The sequence below is a fragment of the Urocitellus parryii genome, chromosome 4 (assembly GCF_045843805.1).
Source record: "Urocitellus parryii isolate mUroPar1 chromosome 4, mUroPar1.hap1, whole genome shotgun sequence".
Classification (NCBI taxonomy): domain Eukaryota; kingdom Metazoa; phylum Chordata; class Mammalia; order Rodentia; family Sciuridae; genus Urocitellus; species Urocitellus parryii.
In genome coordinates, this window is record NC_135534.1 from 157,263,802 (window position 1) to 157,284,693 (window position 20,892).

The 20,892-nt window shown below is 37.9% G+C and overlaps 1 protein-coding gene across 1 annotated transcript in view; it reads right to left on the reverse strand.

Moving 5' to 3' along the window:
- LOC144254549 (FRAS1-related extracellular matrix protein 1-like) overlaps positions 1 to 20,892 on the reverse strand; it is a 47,259-nt gene that overhangs the window by 20,920 nt on the left and 5,447 nt on the right. The window contains exons 2-5 of the mRNA XM_077797856.1: positions 18,094 to 18,558; positions 13,485 to 13,686; positions 12,626 to 12,770; positions 1,562 to 1,691 (exon numbers count right to left, since the gene is read on the reverse strand). Coding sequence (XP_077653982.1) covers positions 1,562 to 1,691; positions 12,626 to 12,770; positions 13,485 to 13,686; positions 18,094 to 18,558 — 942 coding nt within the window. The remainder of the gene's footprint in view (positions 1 to 1,561; positions 1,692 to 12,625; positions 12,771 to 13,484; positions 13,687 to 18,093; positions 18,559 to 20,892) is intronic.

The window sequence follows — 20,892 nt, forward strand, 5'->3', positions numbered from 1 at the left end:
AGTGGTCTGAGGCAAGGTGTTTAGAGAAATGAGCCAGGTGATTCAAATGAGGGAAAACAGCATGGGGTAAAAGTATCTCCTCTTTCTCTGTTCCTGGTCATGTGAGCATCAAGCTTTTGTGTAAGGTGGCAGGTCGCTCTCTGAATGAAATAGTCCCTGAAGACTCAAGGACCGTGTTTGATGGAGGCCTGCACACTCCGCTGGCAGGATCCTGGTGCTCCTTCACTTAAGTATACATAAGGCCTATGTAGGTTCTTTCTACCTGGCAAGGTGAGTGGCAGAGTGGCCCAAAACTCCAGACTAGAGAATATGGTATTTTCTATGGAGGACCAGGGGATTATTAGAAAGCCATCCAGGTACCTTCTTTCCTTTGCCTTAAGTCATCTCCTGGAAAATTACAGGGCACACCAAGTGTTCCACTGGTTTAATAGCAATAAGCTACCAACATGCCTCGAAAAGAAAGCACCTGTGTTCACTGGAAAGAGAACACTGAGTCTGGACTTAGGCAGTTTGAGGTGCACCCTGTCCTAAGGTTATCTGCCTTTGCTATTATAATTGAGATTCAACTGATGCCCTTTTTCCCCCAGGGGATGGTATCAGTGCTTTTTCTATCAGACTGAGGAGTCTTCCCATCAACGCTGTGTACTTTCTTTTCATGCTCACCTTGTCTTGATGGGCTATTGCTATGATGACTCCTAAAAACCTTTCAGTTCTAGAAACCAGAGACTGTGCTCTATGTTGATGTCAATGGAAAGAAATAGCAGGTTGATGAATCCAAAAGCTATTACCTGAAAATTCTTCATATTTGGGGGCACCCATATTAATATATGCTCTCCTAATTTTTCGTGATTGGCTAGCCCTTAAAATGGGCTTAAGTTTCCTGTTTGACTCACCCACTGTGACCATGGAAAGCAATCCTGTCGCATACTGGGAGATGGCCATTAGGGGACTGAACTTTGCTCTGGGCATACCACAGAATGCATTCTCTATGACTTTTCTTTTCAAAGCAGAATTGAGTCTAGTTTCACTAAGTTCAATACAACCCACTGTGAAATCAAACTTTAAAACTTGAAGAGTAGGGCTGAGGATGTGGCTCAAGTGGTAGCGCGTTTGCCTAGCAGGCGTGAGGCATTGGGTTCGATTCTCGGCACCACATAAAAATATAATAAAGATGTTGTGTCCTCCTAAAACTAAAAAATAAATATTTTAAAAAAACCTTGAAGAGTATATAGAAAATAATGATCTGATTTCAGAAGTAAACATGTGTTTTGAAAAACTCTATCCAGTAGTTGAAATGTAGCTCAGTGGTACAGTGCTTGCCCAGTATGTGTGTAGTCCCAGGTTCAAACCCTTGCATCATAAAATGAACACCTCTATCTAGGAGCTGGTGAACCTAGATGAAGGTGGGGAGACAAGGAAAATTTGCACTTAGAATATACAGAATAGTGTCACACCCTGCAGTTTGAAATTTTCTCGGGAACTCTAAATTTTGCTAAGAAAATCATCAAAGGCACCAACTAATAAGTTTTAACTTTGACAATGTGCATTTCAGTGTTGTTACCTTTACTCCCACAAAGGCTGAGTCCATGGAATATCCCCTTCTGGTAACTTCTAAGGACAACATGCCCACATTCTCACAGACCTCATATTCAGTTTGTGACCATTCAATATGAGACCACTTCAACTCCAAACTGTGCATGAAAGGAAAAAAAAAAAAAAAGGAAAGAGAAAGAGATCATAAGATATATATATATAATTGACATCTGTTGAAATTCTCTGCTGGATGAGAGACTGAGCAACTGGTTCCGCTTAGAGTGGCAAAAGTGGTTGATCAATCTATGCCAATGACAGAAACTCTTCACACATATTTGGTACATTTCAGTTCACAATGAACTTTTACTAACATTATCTTATTCCATCCTTACAGTGACTTTGTAAGGTAGACAGAGCAAGTTTTATAAATTTGTTTTTAAAATAAAGAAACTAAGGTTAAAATACTGCCACTGTTACTAATGACACAAAAAGGGCCCATCAGTGGTCAAGTTCAAGGAAATACTTATTTTTGGAAAACACATTGATGTGAAATCTCTTTTTTCCTCATTGGTACAAGATCAGTTTCAGACACAGATCTTTTCTGAACTTGGGTTCAGGTTAATAATGAGTTATCCTTCAGGATATGCCCAGCAATTAAAATGTTCTCGAGTTTTGTTACTATGAAACTATGTAGGGCTGGGAGGGTAGCTCAGTGGGAGAGCACTTGTCTAGCATGTACAAAGCCATGGGTTCACCCTGAGCACTGCAACACACAAACAGACAAACAAAAGATAAAAGAACTGTAATAGAATGTGGCTTGGTGACAACTGTAGTCATCTCTCAATATGGAGTATTGGTTCCAGGACCCTCACCCTCACCCCGCAGACAACAAAATCTGCAAGCACCTAACTCCCTATGTAAATGGTGTAGTATTTGCATATAATTTTGCCCATCCTCCTGTATTCTGTAAATCATCTCTTGATTATTTATAAAACCTAATATCATGTAAACATCATGTAAATAGTTGTTAAATCTGTTGTTTAGGAAATAAAGAAAAAACACTGTTCATGTTCAGTACAGATGCAAATATTTTTTTCTGAATATTTTTGACAAGTGGTTGGTTTAACCCATGAAACTGGTGGGATATGAAGGATCTACTGCAGGCAATTGAATAAATCTGATAAATAGAAGGTGGTCTTTTTTTTTTCCTACAATGTATTTAATGAATCTAACATTTGATGGTTATTATCTTCACTGATCCTTATCAGGCTAGAGAGGAAACTTCCTCCCCCACCCCACCCCCCAAAAAAACCCACAAAAAAAACCAAACCTCAGAAAAGATTAGATAACTAGCTCAAAGACCAAAAGCTATGACAAAGCAAGGCAGCAGAATAATATTCAAGCATAAATTTGATGCTAAATCTTCTATGCCTCCTCTACCATTTCCTTCTAATTGAAATGTTTGAGCTCAAGCAAAGCAACACGATTTTATTATTACCTTGCAATATTTCCCTTTTTTGGCATGGGAGTACGTGAATGTTTCACTTACACGTTTCTCACTAACCTTGTCCTGGCATTTCTTACTCCCTTTATTTTTATACAACATTATACAGGACATGAGCAATCTTCGCCATACCCGTTGTTTTATTTGTTCCTCTTTTATTCTGGAGTTACAAAACCTTTGTGGTCACTTCTTAGTGCACTTCCCAAACTTCCAATCAGAGTTGAACTTTCAAGTTTAAATTTATTTTTCACAATAGCTTTTTTTCAGAACTAGAAATTCTGGGTTCTACCACGTAGAATATGAGTTCACACATTTCACGGTCTCCCAGGCTTTCCTAGGGCCCACCAACATCAGGGTGTGTCACAATCACATCCTGTAAATAAAATTCACTAGCAATGGGAGGAATAGATGAATTATAAATAGGGAAGAGGGGTGGGAGGGAAAGGGAGGGGGCAGGGGATTAGCAAGGATGGTGGAATGTGATGGACATCATTATCCAAAGTACAGGTATGAAGACACGAATTGGGTGTCAACATACTTTATATACAAACAGAGATTACAAAAATTGTGGTATATATGTGTATTAAGAATTGTAATGCAAAAAAAAAGTACATGTATAAAGGCAAAAAAAAAAAAAGAATAGCATTACCTTAGATTAGGTAGAGGGAAGTGAAAGTAGGGGAAGGCAGGGGATGTGGGTATAAGAAAGATAGTAGAATGAAACAGACACTATTATTCTATGTATATATGTGACTATATGACCAATATGATTATACAATATGAATACTCAGAAAAATGAGAAATTACATCCCATCTATGTATGATATATCAAAGTATATAAGTGCATTCTACTGTCATGTATAACTAATTAAAACAAATAAAAAATTTAGAAAAAGAAAGAAATTCACTAGCAAAAGGAACTCAGTAACACTGGTTCATATCTGAGGATCATGGGCCTCAGGGAAGAGTACTGTTGGAACATGGGATTATTATAGGAGGTTCATGCATCTATATAAACATACATGTTTATTCAGTCCATAGATAATGAAACATAGTTCCTGCATGCTAGACTTCATAAAATCCTTGACATAAAAATAAGATTTTTAAAAAATGTATAATTTTTTATCTTATAAATTAAATTTATTTACAGAATTATCACCATGTTAATCTTTTTATTGGGGGGGGGTTATCAGGGATTGAACCCAGGGGCATTCAACCACAGAGCCACATCCCCAGCCCTATTTTGTATTTTATTTAGAGACAGGGTCTCACTGAGTTGCTTAGCACCTCACTTTTGCTGAGGCTGGCTTTGAACGAAAGATCCTCCTATCTCAGCCTCCTGAGCCACTGGGATTACAGGTGTGTGCCACCATGCCCAGTACCATGTTAATCTTAATGTGATTTTGCCCTGGAAAAAACACACTGATCAAAAACAATGAAAGCTTTTGTATTATTGTACAAAGACTCTGAGAAAGACTGTACTAATGATTAGTGAAGTCTTGGAAAATTTCAAAATGAGATGGTAAATAGAAATCTATGAAATTTATCATAATTTGGTTTTCACTAAAGAAATGCAAATTTCTCTCTGCAATCCAAACATTAAATATATTCATATTTATTACATATAGTTTTATATGGAAAACAAGATCTTTATATTGAAAACCTCATTGATATTTGATGCAACTGAATTTAAATGAATCATATCAAACATGAATCAGATCAAGAAGTATAGAAATAAATAGGTATGAAGAATTACAAGATATCAAGCAACAAGGACAGCACAAATGCTAATAGAAATATGTTGCAAAAAAAAAAACTCCTAAAGGACCCCAGTAAATGAGAAAGGAAGAATGTCAGCAAGAGGAATTAGGGGAGAAGACAGGAAGAAGAAATGAGAAGGAAAGGAAGGTGGTGGGGGAAAATGAAACAGATAAATTTGAATGGATTTAAGCTAAGTCTTGGTAAGGTTCAAGTGAATTTCAATGTCTGGTTCAGAGAATCCATCCGTTGCTGATTCTCACCAGGACACACACAAATCCATCAATGCCATTCTGCAGATCCAAGAGACCTCAAAGCCTGAAACTAAGTGCAATCTGATTGCTGATCTAGATCCAGAAGGGAATAATTCAGAGTACTGTTTGGTTTCACAGTACAAAGGTCTCAGTGTTTGGGAATGCACGTAGATTTCCCTGATGCACCATCAGAGCATTGCATAATGCTTATAGGTTAAGGTTGTCATTACACAGCGTTCTATTTTATTTTCTTAAAACCATTCACTACAAATAATAAAGCTCTATTTAAAAGCCATGAAATTTAAGCCAGGCTATATATTTTCCAGAAAAAAAAATTTAAATAGCAAAGCCCTCGATAACCTACAGGATATGTGCAACACATGTTTTGAATGCAATTTTTTTTTTTTTGCAATACCGTATCTGAGATCTTTCTATACTGAGACTGTGATTGCTTAAACTCTAAATAAACACTTGAAAGAAAAATAAGAGATATAGACAATCATTTGGGAATTCTCCCTGCAAGAAGTCAAAAAATTATGTTTAGCATCAGATAAATATCCAGATGCAGGAGTCCAGGAGAGCAATCTGGAAAGTTCTGGATGTGTAGGCATCATGTGCATAAGGGTTGGTTCATGTCTTTACATTTTAATGATCCCTTCATTCTCCCATTACCGTCCAGTAAAGCTCATTCTAAGGTCAGAAATAAAGGTTACCAACACACTATATGTGAAACCACATAGCAACCATTTCAAATCATTTAGCAGGAGGTGAAAACTCCTCTCACCCTCAGCACTACTGACATTTGGGAAGTTATCCTCTGTATTTGAAGATGTTTGATAGCAACCCTGATCATTACACATTAGACACAGTAGCACTTCCCCAGAGTCACAACCACCAACACTATTTTTAGACATTGCCCAAAATCCCTTGGGAGGAAAGTCACCCCCCCCCCAGTTGAGAATTATCTCCACAAGTAGTTCTGGGCTACTCATCACAATAGAAAAGCTGGTTCAAAGGAAAAGCTAAATTTTGGCCCCCAACAACCACTTTTGGAAATGGAAGACATAGCATGGAGGAGTTGAGTTAAAATTGGGTTCAAGTTTATGAGATTTTGGATCCTTTTGCGACTCATTAACTCTAAGCAATCAGGTATAAGAAAAGCTGTTTGGACACCCAATTTAACATTTTCACTTATTTGCCAAAGCCTTTGATCCCCTTTATCTTGGCCATCATTTTTTTGGTTGTCATTGTATTTTATTTACTTTTTGGTACAGAGATTGAACCCAGGGGTGCTTAACCACTGAGCCATATCCCCATTCCCCTCAATTTTTTTTTTTTTTTTTAATTTTGAGACAAGGCCTTTCTAAGTTGCTTGCTTAAAGCCTCACTTAGATGCTGTGGCTGGCCTTGAACTTGGGATCTTCCTCTTCAGCTTCCTGAGCTGCTAAGATTACAGATGTGCGCTATCACATTGACCAACATTTTCATCTTCCAAAATAGACATCATATATAACCTGTAATCTAGTTTACTTAGATACTATGTGTACTCTACAGAAACACAGGTCTTTGGTTCACTGATGCATTCCAAGTCTCTTGCAGAGTGTGTAGACATAAAAAGTATTCAACAGATATATGTTAATTGAATGAAAGGATCTTATTTAGCCTACTGTTTCTTAAACTAAGTTGACAATCAAAAATGCTTTTTATTACTTGGAATGGAACCACCGTTTGACCCAGCTATCCCACTTCTCGGTTTATACCCAAAGGACTTAAAAACAGCATACTACAGGGACACAGCCACATCAATGTTTATAGCAGCACAATTCACAACAGCTAAATTGTGGAACCAACCCAGACGCCCTTCAGTAGATGAATGGATAAGGAAACTTTGGTATATATACACAATGGAACATTACTCAGCAATAAAAGAGAATAAAATCATGGCATTTGCAGGCAAATGGATGGAATTGGAGGATATAATGCTAAGTGAAGCAAGCCAATTCCAAAAACCAAAGGCCAAGTGTTTTCTTTGATATGCGGATGCTGACTCATAATGGGGATGGGGGAGGGGGCATAGGAGGATTGGAGAAACTTTAGCTTAGGACAAAGGGGAGGGAGGGAAATGGAGGGGGCAGGGGGTAGGAAAGATGGTGGAATGAGTTAGACATCATTACCCTAAGTACATGTGTATAAAGACACAAATGGTGTGAAAATACTTTGTGTACAACCATTGACTTGAAAAATTGTGCTCTACATGTGTAATATGAAATGAATTGTATTCTGCCATCATATATAACAAATTATAATAAAAAATAATTTAATAAAAAAGTTATATGCTAAAATAAATTAAAAATGTTTTTTATTCCCCAACCTTATTAACATCATCTTTCATACAGCTTTTTAAAAAAAATCTAGGCTAGAAGATTCTTGCAAGTTCTTTTTAACCCTGACTTACTCTGGATTCTTTGACTACTATTACACTTCATTGGGGAGAAAGGTGACATTGATGAAGGCATTCCATCATAAATCACGATTTCTCACACATTGTTTTCTAAAGGGTATGTGTCGTTCTCAACATTTGGCAATGTCCGGAGACAAGTGCTGATTGCCACAACTGGCAAGAGGCTGGTACTGGCATTCAGTGGGTAGAGGCCAGGGATCCTGCAGTACACAGGATGTTGCCCCACAACAAAGAACTATCCCTTCCAAAATGCCAATAGTACCGAGGTTGAGAGACTCTGTTCCAGAGCAAGAAATCTGTACTTTCTGATATTTTATTTTGTGACCATTTGATTCATTTACATGAAGGAACTGAAACATCTTGGGTTGAAACACCAGTTTGGGATTTGGGACATTAATCTAGGTTAATAAGAGTCTGTGAAAAAGGTACTTAGCCTCTGTATGCCTCAGTTTCCTTACTTCCCAAAGTGTAATAAGGATGGCTTCCTACTTCAAAGGGGTTAAATAAACCTCCATGAGTGCTAATTAACTATTAGCTTCTCAGTAAAATGTTTTATAGAAATTGTGGTTCAATTTTTTATTATTATAAGTAGATCTTCATTTGTAATCAAGTAGCATGACTTCAGAAAATTAAAATGTTAAAAAATATTCTTTCAAATTCGGTTTAAGATTTTTCAATTCAAAGATGATGCTATTAAGCTCCACAATCTAATGCTTTGAACACCTGTTTTCAGTTTTTTCATTTTCCCTCGATAATGGGGAAACAGTGCTTAGCCAAGAAGCACTATAACGAGTACTCAAAACAAGTTCTTTGGGGGGAACACACCTTGCAACTAGTTATTAGTGTGTGAATATGGTCAGTTCCTCAGTCTCTCCAGGCTCAAGTTTTCATTATCTTAAAATGAGAAGAATTATGCTCATGTCACATGATTATGATCAAAATTAGTTAATATATATAAAGCACCTGTACACAGTGGGTGCTTAATAAGTGGCATTTTCTTTTCCTTCCTCTGTGCTTTCCTAAGATCTAGTCTAGAGACAATCACATTCTGGCTTGCAGGTAATGGGCAGGCACTAGCAAGCCAATAGTTTCAACCTCTTCCCCTACAAGGTGTTTCATAAAAGCTGCTCAAACATTACAAAGTTTGCCTGATAAAAATTCCTTTTTACTTCTTCCATCCCTTCTCTTCCCAAGCCAAGAATGAATATTAGAACAGCCAGGATGTAGGCTGTTAGAGGGAGGATGGGAATCACAGTGGAGAAGCAGCCACAGAGTTACCAAGAACATCAGCATGGATCAACAATTCTTTTGAAGTTAATTATTTTCAGTGGGCACAAGGAAAAGGTTTACATGGAAGATATATTAGGAAAATTGTGGCCTACAATGGTGTTTTCAATGAGCCATGTGAGTCCTGCGTATCTTAGTTTGGGGGTCCTGCAGATCACCTTAGGGTCCTGCAGAATATCTTGGACTAGAGAATACTCAAGCTTGTGAGTGAGCCACACTTCAGTGTGTCTTCTTTGAGGTCTGCAGGGCAAGGTTCATTTTCATCTCTGTTAAGTCTTCCCGTGACCTTGGGATAATCTTTTGAGCCCAATTTCCTTATTGCCCTCACGTGATTATGTTTTGTAGTTTAAATGAGATAACACATGTGAAAGCACCTAGCATAGCACCTGAAATTTAGGCTCATAGCCAAATCTAAATCCTTAAGCAAACTTAAGCAAACCGCCCAAGGATTTCAGTGTTATTAAATAATTTCTATTTACAACAAAGTATCTTCCAAATGTATTTGATAAAAAAAAATTTGTTCCCCAAGCTTTTCTGGAGAGGGGATGGGGAATGGTAGTTCCATAGCCTGGTTAGGTTGAAATCTGCTACATAATGATACCCCTGTCTCAGGGATCCCAATCCATGCAAACATCTTGATGATTCTGGAATGTGATGCAGTTAAATTTAAAAAAAAACATGGAAATTAGTCAGCTGGCAATAACTTGATTAATTTCACCTAAAACAACATTGCCCTATATTTGTAAAATAAAATCTCGACTGATCCTTCAGGACTGACACTACATAGAAATACTACAATAGCATGACACAGCATTTGGCTTATTGATTAATAATCATATGATTGTACAGACTGTGAATCACCCCAGAATCAATTTCTAATTAGAGCTGAACTTTCAAATCCAGCAAATGTTTCCAGAATACTTCTTCAGTCAACTGAATTAACACAAACACCCACACGAATTAACAACAATAGTAAGCATCACCCCAAGTCGAATTTGTTAAGGACTTAAAGTACACAAGAGACTTTCATATATTTTATCTCACTTGTTTCCTCTAAATTGTGGTATTGTCCTGTTTCACAGAAGGTAACTAGGCGAATGGAAGAACTAGAACTCAGATTCTGTCCTTCAGCTCCAAGTCCAGTGGTTTATTATCTATTATCTATACCATAATTCCTAGGGATACTTATAATTCATATTTAAAAACGAAAATAATCTTGACAGGTAAGAATTTTTTTCTTTCTTGCTGCCTGGCCAACCAAGGTCTGCAGAAAAAGAAGGGCAAGGGCAATAAACCTCCTGTTGGATTCCCTTAGTCATCTTAGCAGTTGTTAAAAGTGGACAAGAAGTTTGTTAGTTAGCACAGTGGGAAAACAGTGCACTCTTAAGCCACACTTCCTGGGCTGAATTCCAGCTCCCTCACTCATTAATTGCATTAAGCTGGAAAAAGTTACTTCCCGGCTCTGTGCTACAGTTTTCTCATCTGTATGTTGGATTATAATGGTACCTAGCTCAGGTGGTTGTGGTTATTGAATGAATAGCATGAAATAGAGGGAAAAAAATTAAATTACAAATGCCAGTGACTTACATTGTACATATAGCTAGGCTATTGCTGGTTGTCTTGAGAAGATAAACCACTATTCAGAACATTGTTTCTTATCAGAAAAATGTGCACCAAGTTCTAGGAAATATTGACTTAAAAATGAGATTGGGGAGGCAGCAAATATTCCAGTAAAAAATTGTAAAGATAAATACTGAGTTCTACCTCCTTCTGCCCACTCTAAAGAAAATAACCTAAAGTGCATCAGAGTCAAATCAAAGTTATTTCTGTATTTCGTCCTGGGTAGACGTATATTGTAGCATTGTTTCCAATTGCTTAGATTTGAATTAGAAGCATCTTCAGCCTAGGTACATGAAAACTGATGCCCAGCACAAGCAGGAGACTCTTTAAAATAGCCTCAATTAAGATTATCACTGCACTAAGTAGATTTTGCTGTGATTCTCACATGACTTTTAGGGTTATTTTAAAACATAAATCATCCTCAAGAAGCAATGTCCTTGGTAACAACAAGGAATAAAAAGGGCACATGGGTGAAGCAATATCAATCTACTGCCACTGCTAGGGAAAGAAGATTACTATCTACCTTACATTCACATGTGGAGGACAAGAGGTCAGCAATTGGTCAGTGACAAGTCTGAATCAATATTATGTTTTTCGAGTTAAACTATTAAAAAAACCTGTTAAACCAAATAATGCCAATTTATCATTTTTGGAATAGAATTTTTAAAAAAGTTTTCTTAAGAATTACAGAATTTATTTGGAGTTGCAAATAGTTGGTATGCTTTCTTTAAAGGATGTGATACTTGTGGAGATCTCTTGGCCCACACCTGTAATTCCAGCTATTCAGAAGGTAGAGTAGGAGGTTAACAAGTTCAAGGTCCAGCCTGAGCAATTTAGGGAGAACATGTCTCAACCTAAAAAAAGAGATGGGGATGTAACTTAGTGGTAAAACCCCCAGTAGATAGACACAAACACACACACACACACACACACACACACACGAAATTTATATAGAATATATATAATGATATGAGGAATCCTTTCTCTTAGGCAAAGGCATTTAATGGGGAGGGGGTCATTCATTTTAGTTTTATAACTTCAGGAATATATTTTAATTTCAGAGGCCAGGTCTTGCTTGTTCACTCCTATTTCCCAGCTTTATATGTGCCTGGCATATACTAGCCACTTAGAAAAAGTCTGTGGAGTCTATAAATCTGGGCGAGGAACTGTACTTTATCAGGGAAATGGAGGTGGGACTGTGGGAACGCAGTTATGGGCACCAATTTTTCCTACCAATGACTATACAGACCTCTGCTGGCAAATGTTGGAACTGCAATTCAAGATGGGGAAGAAAAAGAATGAAAAGTGAGAAGGGTTTCTCAGTTTTCTTCTCCTCCTTTGATCATATTTTATTATAAAGGGACTATAGAAGAACTGTACTCATGTGTAGTTAAGTACGTATAAGATATGATGAATATTAAAACAAGAATGAATAACAACTTTTCTTCGAGGTGTCTGGGAAAGGCATCAAATAAAAAAGGAAAAATCACACCCAAGAAGTAAACTGACCATTTTATGACCATGTGCCAGTTAATCAATCATTCAAGGTCTATATTCCAGAGAAATCTATAGTAGGGAACCAGTCTGTGAAATTACTATAGCCTATTAATCTTGCTAATTCTGAGAACTTGTTATTCTTAGCATTGTACATTTTACATACTTCCAAATGTCACTTTATACCCAAGACTATCTTCCTCCTCACTCTATCTTATCTGTAGTAGACTTATCAACTTGTGAAGGCAGTTTAAAGTATTGGTTTGGTTTCATTTTTGGTGAGACAAGATGTTTGGCCAACCCTTCTTCAGTGCTTCATTCTTCCCTGTCGTAGATATTTTAGGCGACTATAGTTACTAAAATGGTCCTAGAGTGACATCTGGCTGCAGGTTTACACATGCGCCAGCAAGATCAGCCCTGGATACCAGAGAACTGGCAGGACAGTACCTGTGTGTGTGGAAGTGTGCATTTCCACACACAACATGAATGACACTGTACAACTTGCCTTTAACGTTTCCATACTCTGTGAGGTTATTAGCTTTCCATTACTAGGCAGTAATCAAAAGAAATTTCCTTTTCCAAAATTCTATGAGCTTATGAAATGGTCTATCAATTTATGTTCTTAGATTGTGTTTGAAAAGATCATTTCACTTTTAAAATCAGATACATTTTGGATATTTCAAGCAGGACTTTTGAATAATCAAAAGAATTTACATTTGAGGAGTGGCAGAATTCCCTGTGGGGTCCATGATTTGAAATTCCACGATATCTGAATTTACTTCCAAAGATGGGTTTATGATGTAAAGAATGGTCTTACTGTATAAGTCCTTTTGGCTAAATTTCTCATGGATAAATTCACCTACAAAAAAAGAAATCAATAAATCTCATGGATAATCATCAAAACATTACATTAGAGCTGATAAAACTGTATGACTATTTTATTTGAAACACAGCTTCAGAGATTAGCCAAAGTACATTGAAAAAAATAATTAACATTGCTGCAACTTATCTTAAAATTCAAATGCAATGAACCCAAATTAAGCTTTACATTTACTATTCTCCAGAAATATTTGCCTTTAAAAATATAAAAATATTGGGAAGAGTAGCAGGAAGATGTAGTAATAAATATCTATAATTCTGAACCATCCTGTTTAGTTATATATTATGATCATTGTCTTCATAAAGTAGAAATAATATACAATACAGAAAAACTGTTAGGAAACTCATTTTTTAAAGGACACATATCATTTAGAATTCATGACAGAAGTAAACATTAGTTACAAATATGAATCTGGCCCTGGCACTGTGGGTTCTTCTGAATATATTACAATCTGGCTGTTAAAAAAATAACTATAAACAGCAAACAGCTGTATATCAGTTTCTGATTCTCCTGTCAAGGTGAATTTAGCTTCAAACCCTCTTTAGCACCAATATTGATTTATAAGCTGCACGTATCAGTAAGCCCTGGAGAGTGTTTACCAAACGGACCTGCCCTTAATTAAATTACTCTCCAGTCCTGCCAGCCACTGGGTATTTTAAAATGGGCAGTTAAAAGGATTAAGGAAGCCAGTACCTGTTGTTGTGTTCTCCAAATGTCCGTGTAGTGGGCCTCGTAAAATCTTAAAGATTATCTGATGGTCCTCAGTGTCAGGGTCCGATGCCTTCAACACTCGGGAAGTGATGTAAATCCCATAATAGCCATTTTTCAGGAGTCCCACTTGTGAAGGGGAACGCAAGAGTGTGATCCGGGGGGCTATTTTATCCAAATGCTCCACCTGAATCATCAATAATTATGTACAATGTTATCCAAAAAGGTTTCCTCACCCCATGGGCTGTAGGGCTTTCGTGGTCCAACAATGACAAACTCAAATTTCAGGTTGCTCATGCTCATTTGTTGATTTCTGCTGAAGACTATCTAGTTCACAATATCCTCAGTGAATACCAGTGTCTGGAACAAAAGCCAAGTTTCTGCCAAGCTAAGTTTGTCTAATGTCTGACTCTCCCACAGGATGTAAGTTGCATGAGGGCAAAACACCATGGCTCAAGGCCTGGGCCATACCAAAGCCCAGGGAATATTCCTTGAACAAATACAAGAATTACATTGCATACTTAATATTAGTACAACAAAAGGATTTCCATATTTTTTCAGTGTTCAATGATTTATAGAAACAGTTATAAAGGTTCAAGAATACATAGATTTTTTTTAACATGCTTTTGTTCAAATGGTGAAAATGTTGAATAAAAATAGAAATTCCATAGAACTGTTATGGTTTGGATGTGAGGTGTTCCCCAAAAGTTCATGTGTGGGACGACACAAAAAGGTTTAGAGGAGCAATAATTGGGTTATGAGAGCCTTAACCCAGTCAGTGAATTAATCCCCTGATGGGATTACCCAAGTGGTGACTGGTGGTGAGAAGGGTGCAGATGGAGGAGGTGAGTCATTGGAGGTGTGCCTTTTGGGTACATATTTTATTATCTGGAATGGAGTGTCTCTCTCTGCTTCCTGTTCATCGTGTGAGCCATTTTCCTCCACCACACTCTTCCGCCTCACCTTGAGCCCCAAGGAATGCAACCAGCTGTCTATAGACTAAGACCTCTGAAACCATGAGCCCCCAAATAAACTTTTCCTCCTCTACAATGGTTCTGGTTAGGTCTTTTAGTCACAGCAGCAAAACAGCTGACTAAAACAATAAGAAAATTGTGAAATGATTTTTTTTTCATACTTGTTTCATTGAGAATGAGGACCACGTGACACAAAGTAGCTTGGTTTTGTGAGGACGTGGAAGGGCGATCCATCATGAGTGGGAACAGGAGCATGTGTTCTAACTCTACAAAGGACTTCGTCCAGGTGTGGTGGCATGGAGCTCAGTCCATCTTGAAAATGACCGTGGTTGTTAGGGATGAACAGGTTTGGATAAATGAACACAAATTCAACATCAGTACCAGAAAATGGGCACAAGAGTACTGCCATCATTCAACCCACTCCTCATCTCACAATTCCCGATTTTTTCTTACCCCCAAATGATACTATCATAAGCCTTAGTTCACCCTAGTGAACCAAAGAATTCATGTCAATGGTAACATCCTACATATTCTTGTATATTATGATAAGATGAATAAGTAATAATAAGTTATTTTTCAGTTTTTCCAGAGAAGCTCCCACCCCCATGATGGCCAGTAAGAGAGATGGCTCATGGACAGAGTGCCATGTAAGAAATCCCCGAAGACAATCAAGAGCTGAATGTAGGATGGTTGTTTTAATTTTTTTGATGTCACATTTTCTTTAAAAGCAAGTGTTAAAAATGCAATCAATGCTTGTTGTAGTGTTTTGTTTAAAAAATAATAATATCTGAACTTTAGTTACATGGTCTCCTGTTGTGTCTCTGGGCATTCTCAGGCTCAAATATACCCTTGTCTTATTAAACTTCTGGCTTCTTCAAAAGCAGGTCTTCTGGATCAGTATACCAGAAGCATTTCTAAATGCTGGAGGGCAAGACTTTTAAAACAGACTACATCCCATGATAACTTGTGTTAGATTTATGCAAAACATCCCACCTATGCCAGAACCATAGAACACAGGCAGGCTCCTTTCTCCTTCACCCCAAACCCTGTCCCCCTCTATAAGAGGACTACAGGTTGCATCAATATTGGTTGATGGACATGATGAATGTTAGGTTATGCCTGCTGGTATCAGTCAAGTCCATCTGTGGTTTGCATGTATTCTTGCCCTCCATTACCCAGGTACCACCATAAAAGTTGTTCACTCATGCTTAGTAGATTTATTTGGACTAATTCATCACTCAGTGGCAGTTGAGGTCATATTGTCTCAGCAGAAAGAACTCTTACAGTCAGTAGACAAGGGTGCCATCTCTCCTACACTGCTGAAAGGGCCTGTCACTTCCTAACCGCGTTACCACTACTCGGAGAGAGCAGGAGCTTCATAGGCATTTGAGAACAAAGTATGAGGCTCTTCTCATGAGGCTTTTACACATAATAATACTGTTTTTTAAAGGAAAACCTTGTTCTTTTGATGGAAAATAAGCCTTACAACATATATCCAACATTTTTCTATCAGTAAATTCCACAACTTCCAAGAGATAACTCTATTAGAGCAAGGTCCTTAAAACAAGTTGCTGGTGTTGGGAGAGACCTGATTTAAATTCTGGTACATTCTCCAAACTCTACCCAACTTTTCCATCTCTGCTCTGAACTATAGGAAGGAACTCTTATGTCTGCACACAGAATTTATAACTCTTATAAATCTGCAGCCAAACAGACCATAAAACTATTCACTGTGGCAGGTGACACTTCTCAAACTGGAGTGGAAAGTGAGAAATCAAGAAAAAGATACTAATGACCCAAAGAATGGGAAGGAACTAATAACAATTAAGACATTAATTTAAAAATAAACGAAAGCAATGGTTTTTAAAAGTACAACTTACTTCTCACATATTGTATCAGTGACATCAAAACCTTCTCTTCTTTCCCAGCACATCATCATCTCCTTACGTTTCCCAGACCTCCCTCATGCCAAAGACAATCCAGTACCTACTCGATGTTACCATGACTCCCTGCCTTAGATAGAGACTGTGAAGGTTAATTGTATGTGTCAACACTGCTAGGCTCTGCTTTAGAGGCAATTAATGTTTTAATCAGTAGACTTTTGAGTAAAGCAGATTGCTCTCTGTAGTGTGAGTGGGCCTCATCCAATCCATTGCAGGCCTTACAAGAAAAGACCAAGTTCCCGCAAAGAGGAAGGAACTTGTCCAAGAGCACCCTTGGACTCAAGGCTTCAACATCATCTCCTGCTAGAATTTTTATCAGCCAGCCTGCTCTAGGTATCTTGGATATGCCAGGCTCTGCAGTAGCATGAACCAGTTCTTTAAAGGAGATCAACCTCTCTCTGTGTCTCTCTCAGACTTTCTACATGTATCTATATTATCTCTATACCCATAGATAAAGGTATAGATATGTGCATACTGTGTATCATTTACACACATACACACACACACACACACAGTCTATTCTGTGTTTTTATAGAAAATTCTAACTAACATAGAGACTAAAGAGCAAGGAAAAAATGATTATTTTACTAGTCAGAGAGTACTCTGAACAAAGAGGCAAAATTATACATATTTTGCCATTGGTGGAAGTGTGTAGAAAGGGGTGAACTCCACCCAAGGAGGGTAGATTCCAGGGTTGCAGAGCCAGAACATACTTGATGTGCTTTGATTAAAAGAAGAAAAAACACATTGTACCCTTCAGGAATCATTGTAAAAGTCAACAAAAGTGGAGGTGTAGTGCCAGAGAAAGAACACAGAATTGGGGATCAGAAAGACTTGAGGTCTTTGTATGTATTGGATCAAATTATTGAACTTCTGAACCTCAGTTCCTTCATCTCTAAAATGTAGATAACAAAGCATACTTCATAGGACTTTTATGAGAACCAAAAGAGATTCACGTGAAGTGGGTCTGATCTTCAGTTAACAATAATTGTAGCTGCTGCTATTATTATGTTCATTATTGTTGTACAGGTAATAGAAATTCTGTCTTGTAAGTTTTCGTATGTTTAGTTGAAAAGAGAAGGCTGGGGATATAGCTCAGAAATAGAGGGCATGCTTAGCGCACATCAGGCACTGGATTTGATCCTCACGACACATTTGCACATGTGTGCCTGTGCAAGCACACACACACACACACACACACACACACACAGGAAAACTGTAAAATTCCAGTAGATGATATGGACCAATAATAATAGCATAGTTATTCATGTCTTATAACTGAATATCAAATATGTTTCAGGCCACATGCTAGTGCCTTGGACACCGAATCTTATTTAATTCCTATCATAGTGCCGAAGGCATGTTTTTCAAGGAAGGAAAGGTAGATCCAGCAGAGCTAAAGAAACTTTTAAAGTCACACAGCAAATATGTGACAAAGCAGGAATTCAAACCTAAGTTTGTCTGACTCTGAGGCTCATGTTGTTCCTTTCTATACTACTGCCCACTCCTAAGGTCAGTCCCTAGGCCATATACAGGGACCACATTGTTTTAGTCACATGAATGTACCTGGCATGCTGTAGATGCACAATCCATATCTGACTGGAAATGGGAAGGAAATAAAGGTTAAAGCTACTTTCCTCATATCCCTGCCTGGGACTGCACAATCGCCATACTTACCTGAATGGTGAATGGAACAGGCTCTTCTAGCACCCTCCCATCCACAACAAAGCCTTGGTGTGTCCTATCTGTGGCCATGAAAGTGAAGTGGTCAATCTGGGAGCTGCCTCCAGAGTGCTGATAGGCCACATTCCCGCTGTCCACATCCCACTGGGTGAAGTTGTGTCGAAGCAGTACAGTTCCCCGCAGGTAGAGCCGGCCGTGCTGTGGGAGCTGGACCAGGAGGAAGGTGAGGTTTTCGGCAGGAGTGTCAGGGTCAGTCAGCTGGAGGAGGTCAGGAGAAAGCAGGCCCATGGCCCCCTCGGCCAGCCTCATCCCCTTGTTCCTGGTGACCACAGGCAAGGCTCTGTCTACAGTCTCCAGTGTGATCTCAAACACCCCATGCTTGGTCCACAGTCCGTTGCTGACGATGAATCTGGCAAAGAGAGGCAAGGCAGCCTTCAGCATGGATTCTTGTGTCACCATCTACTGGAATGAAACGATAATAATACACACCTTTACTAAAAGATATGTCGTACTGTGCCTCATAAGAAAAATCAAGGACAGATCTTTCAGAAGATGCCTTTCTATCATTAAACCAATCACTGGGTAACATATAAATTGACCATTCTATGACCAGGTGTATTTTCTCAGAAACTTTGGTGATGGATTCTTGGGATGGAAGAGGTAGGCTTGTCACTACTTAGTGTTATTCCCTGTCCCAAATAGGAATTATACACATCCAACCAGACCCATTATAGGAGTTTCAAGGGTATACTCACTTTATGTAATTAAAATTTTGCAATTGTACTTTTTCTTGGAAATGTTAATAACCTAAATTTTTAAGACTAAGAGTTGGAGAACCAATATAATGAAGAGCTGAATAGACAGAAATTGCTTAACTCATTCTATTTGTGTTTTCTTGGTAAATCTCCTAAAAGAAGAGCACATTAATCAGACATGTAATCTTACCTAACTCATCTCCCCTTTCTGGTTCTCATTTTCCCTCTTCCGTAAATTTCATGGAATGAATCAGATGATCACCAAGTACCATTCAACTCAACAATAATATAACAGGTGCTTGTTTCTTATGGTTTGAATGCTCTTTTTAAAATGTGTAGAAATCAGAAAAAGAATGTGTAGGAGTCAGAGTAGACAAGGATTTTTTTTCCCTGATTAAAAGTAAGATTCAAAAATTTTGTGGGAAATCATGAGGAAGGTAGGAGATGGACTGGGACTTGAACTCAGATGTTTTGATCAACACCCTTTGATCTCATAGAGTTTCTAATAAATGCTGGTTTAGCAATCTACCAAGAAAGAGTTGTGGCACCTGAGCACAAATGCAAAATTATAAAAAGAAAGCTGAAAGGATACACATTCAAGGTAAGTCAATCCTCTTATAATCTTGGTCTTGTGATACCGTAATGTGCTTTTGTGTATTTTGATCACTAAAACATACCCTACCCACTGCAATCCGCCTCACAATCATACTAATTTAAATGATCTTTATAACATTTCAATGTAGTATTTAAATTTCAAAGAAAATTGAGTTTACTATAAAATTATACAAACAAACCACAATATTAAAACTCCAAAAAGTTAGGAAAATCAGTACTATCAGATGAGATTAACAAATGTACCATAGACCAAAGAAATGTATTTAGAATTAATCACAGAGCTGTATGTTGTTATGGTTTGGATCTAAAATGTCTCCCAAAGTCTTACATGCTCAGAGGTTGGGCTTGGGGGCTCTGACTTCATCCATGGATTAATGGGTTACTGGAAGGTGAGACCTTATTGGAGGAAGTAGGTTACTGGAGATGTGCTGAGGAAGGGTCTCTCTCTCTCTCTCTCTCTTTCTCTCTCTTTTTTTCTCTCTCTCTCTCTCTCTCTCTCTCTCTCTCTCTCTCTCTCTCTCTCGTCTCTCTCTTTCTCTCTCTCTCTCTCTCCCAGCTATCCTGAACTGGGCAGCTTTCCTCTGGCCCTGTCCTGCCATGATGTCATGCCTCACCTCAGGACCAGAGCAGACCATGGACTGATCCTAGAATAAACCTTTCCTCCTTCAAGTTGTTCCTGTCAAGTATTTTGTTCATAGAAATGACAAGCTGACTAACACATACATCTTATTAGTTTTTCCTCCATGTACAAGAGTTAGAAATATTCATGAAGGAAGGATACCCTCTTATGTTTACTCATGTAAAAATCTTTAAAAATATTGTACTATAATATAACATTAAATTATATAAAACTGTCTTTAACAGGTTTTTTTTTTTTACCTAGAGAAGGCATGGGTTATATTTGTTTTACTAACCTGGCAAATATGACTAACAAATCATTCTTTGCAATTATGTCTCATCCTTCAGAGTTCGAGGTTTGTTGCTTTAATATATATATTGGACTTTTATTTTTATCTGTTGAACATCTATTTTTATTTATTAATTTATATGCCATGTTGAGAATCAAACCCAGTGCCTCACACATGCGAGGCAAGTGCTCTACTACTGAGCCACAACCTCGCCCTGTTGCTTTACTTTTGACCATGATGGAACCTGAAACCAAACCAGGAGAGCACAGCAAGTCACCCAGCCTGCCTGTACAGGAGTCCAGGAAAAGAACAATTAGATAAAAAGTAAAGAGAGAGGAGGCTGGCTGAGTACAGATTTTGCTTTGAAGGCTAGGCTAAAGTTTTTGAGCTTTTAAATTATCTAGTTACTAAGACTGCTTACAAGGAAAACATGTGATACATAGAAAAAGGAATGTGATCTTTTTTTTCCTTTTTTATTTATAGCATCATTTTTGTACAGTTTGAATAAAGCTATT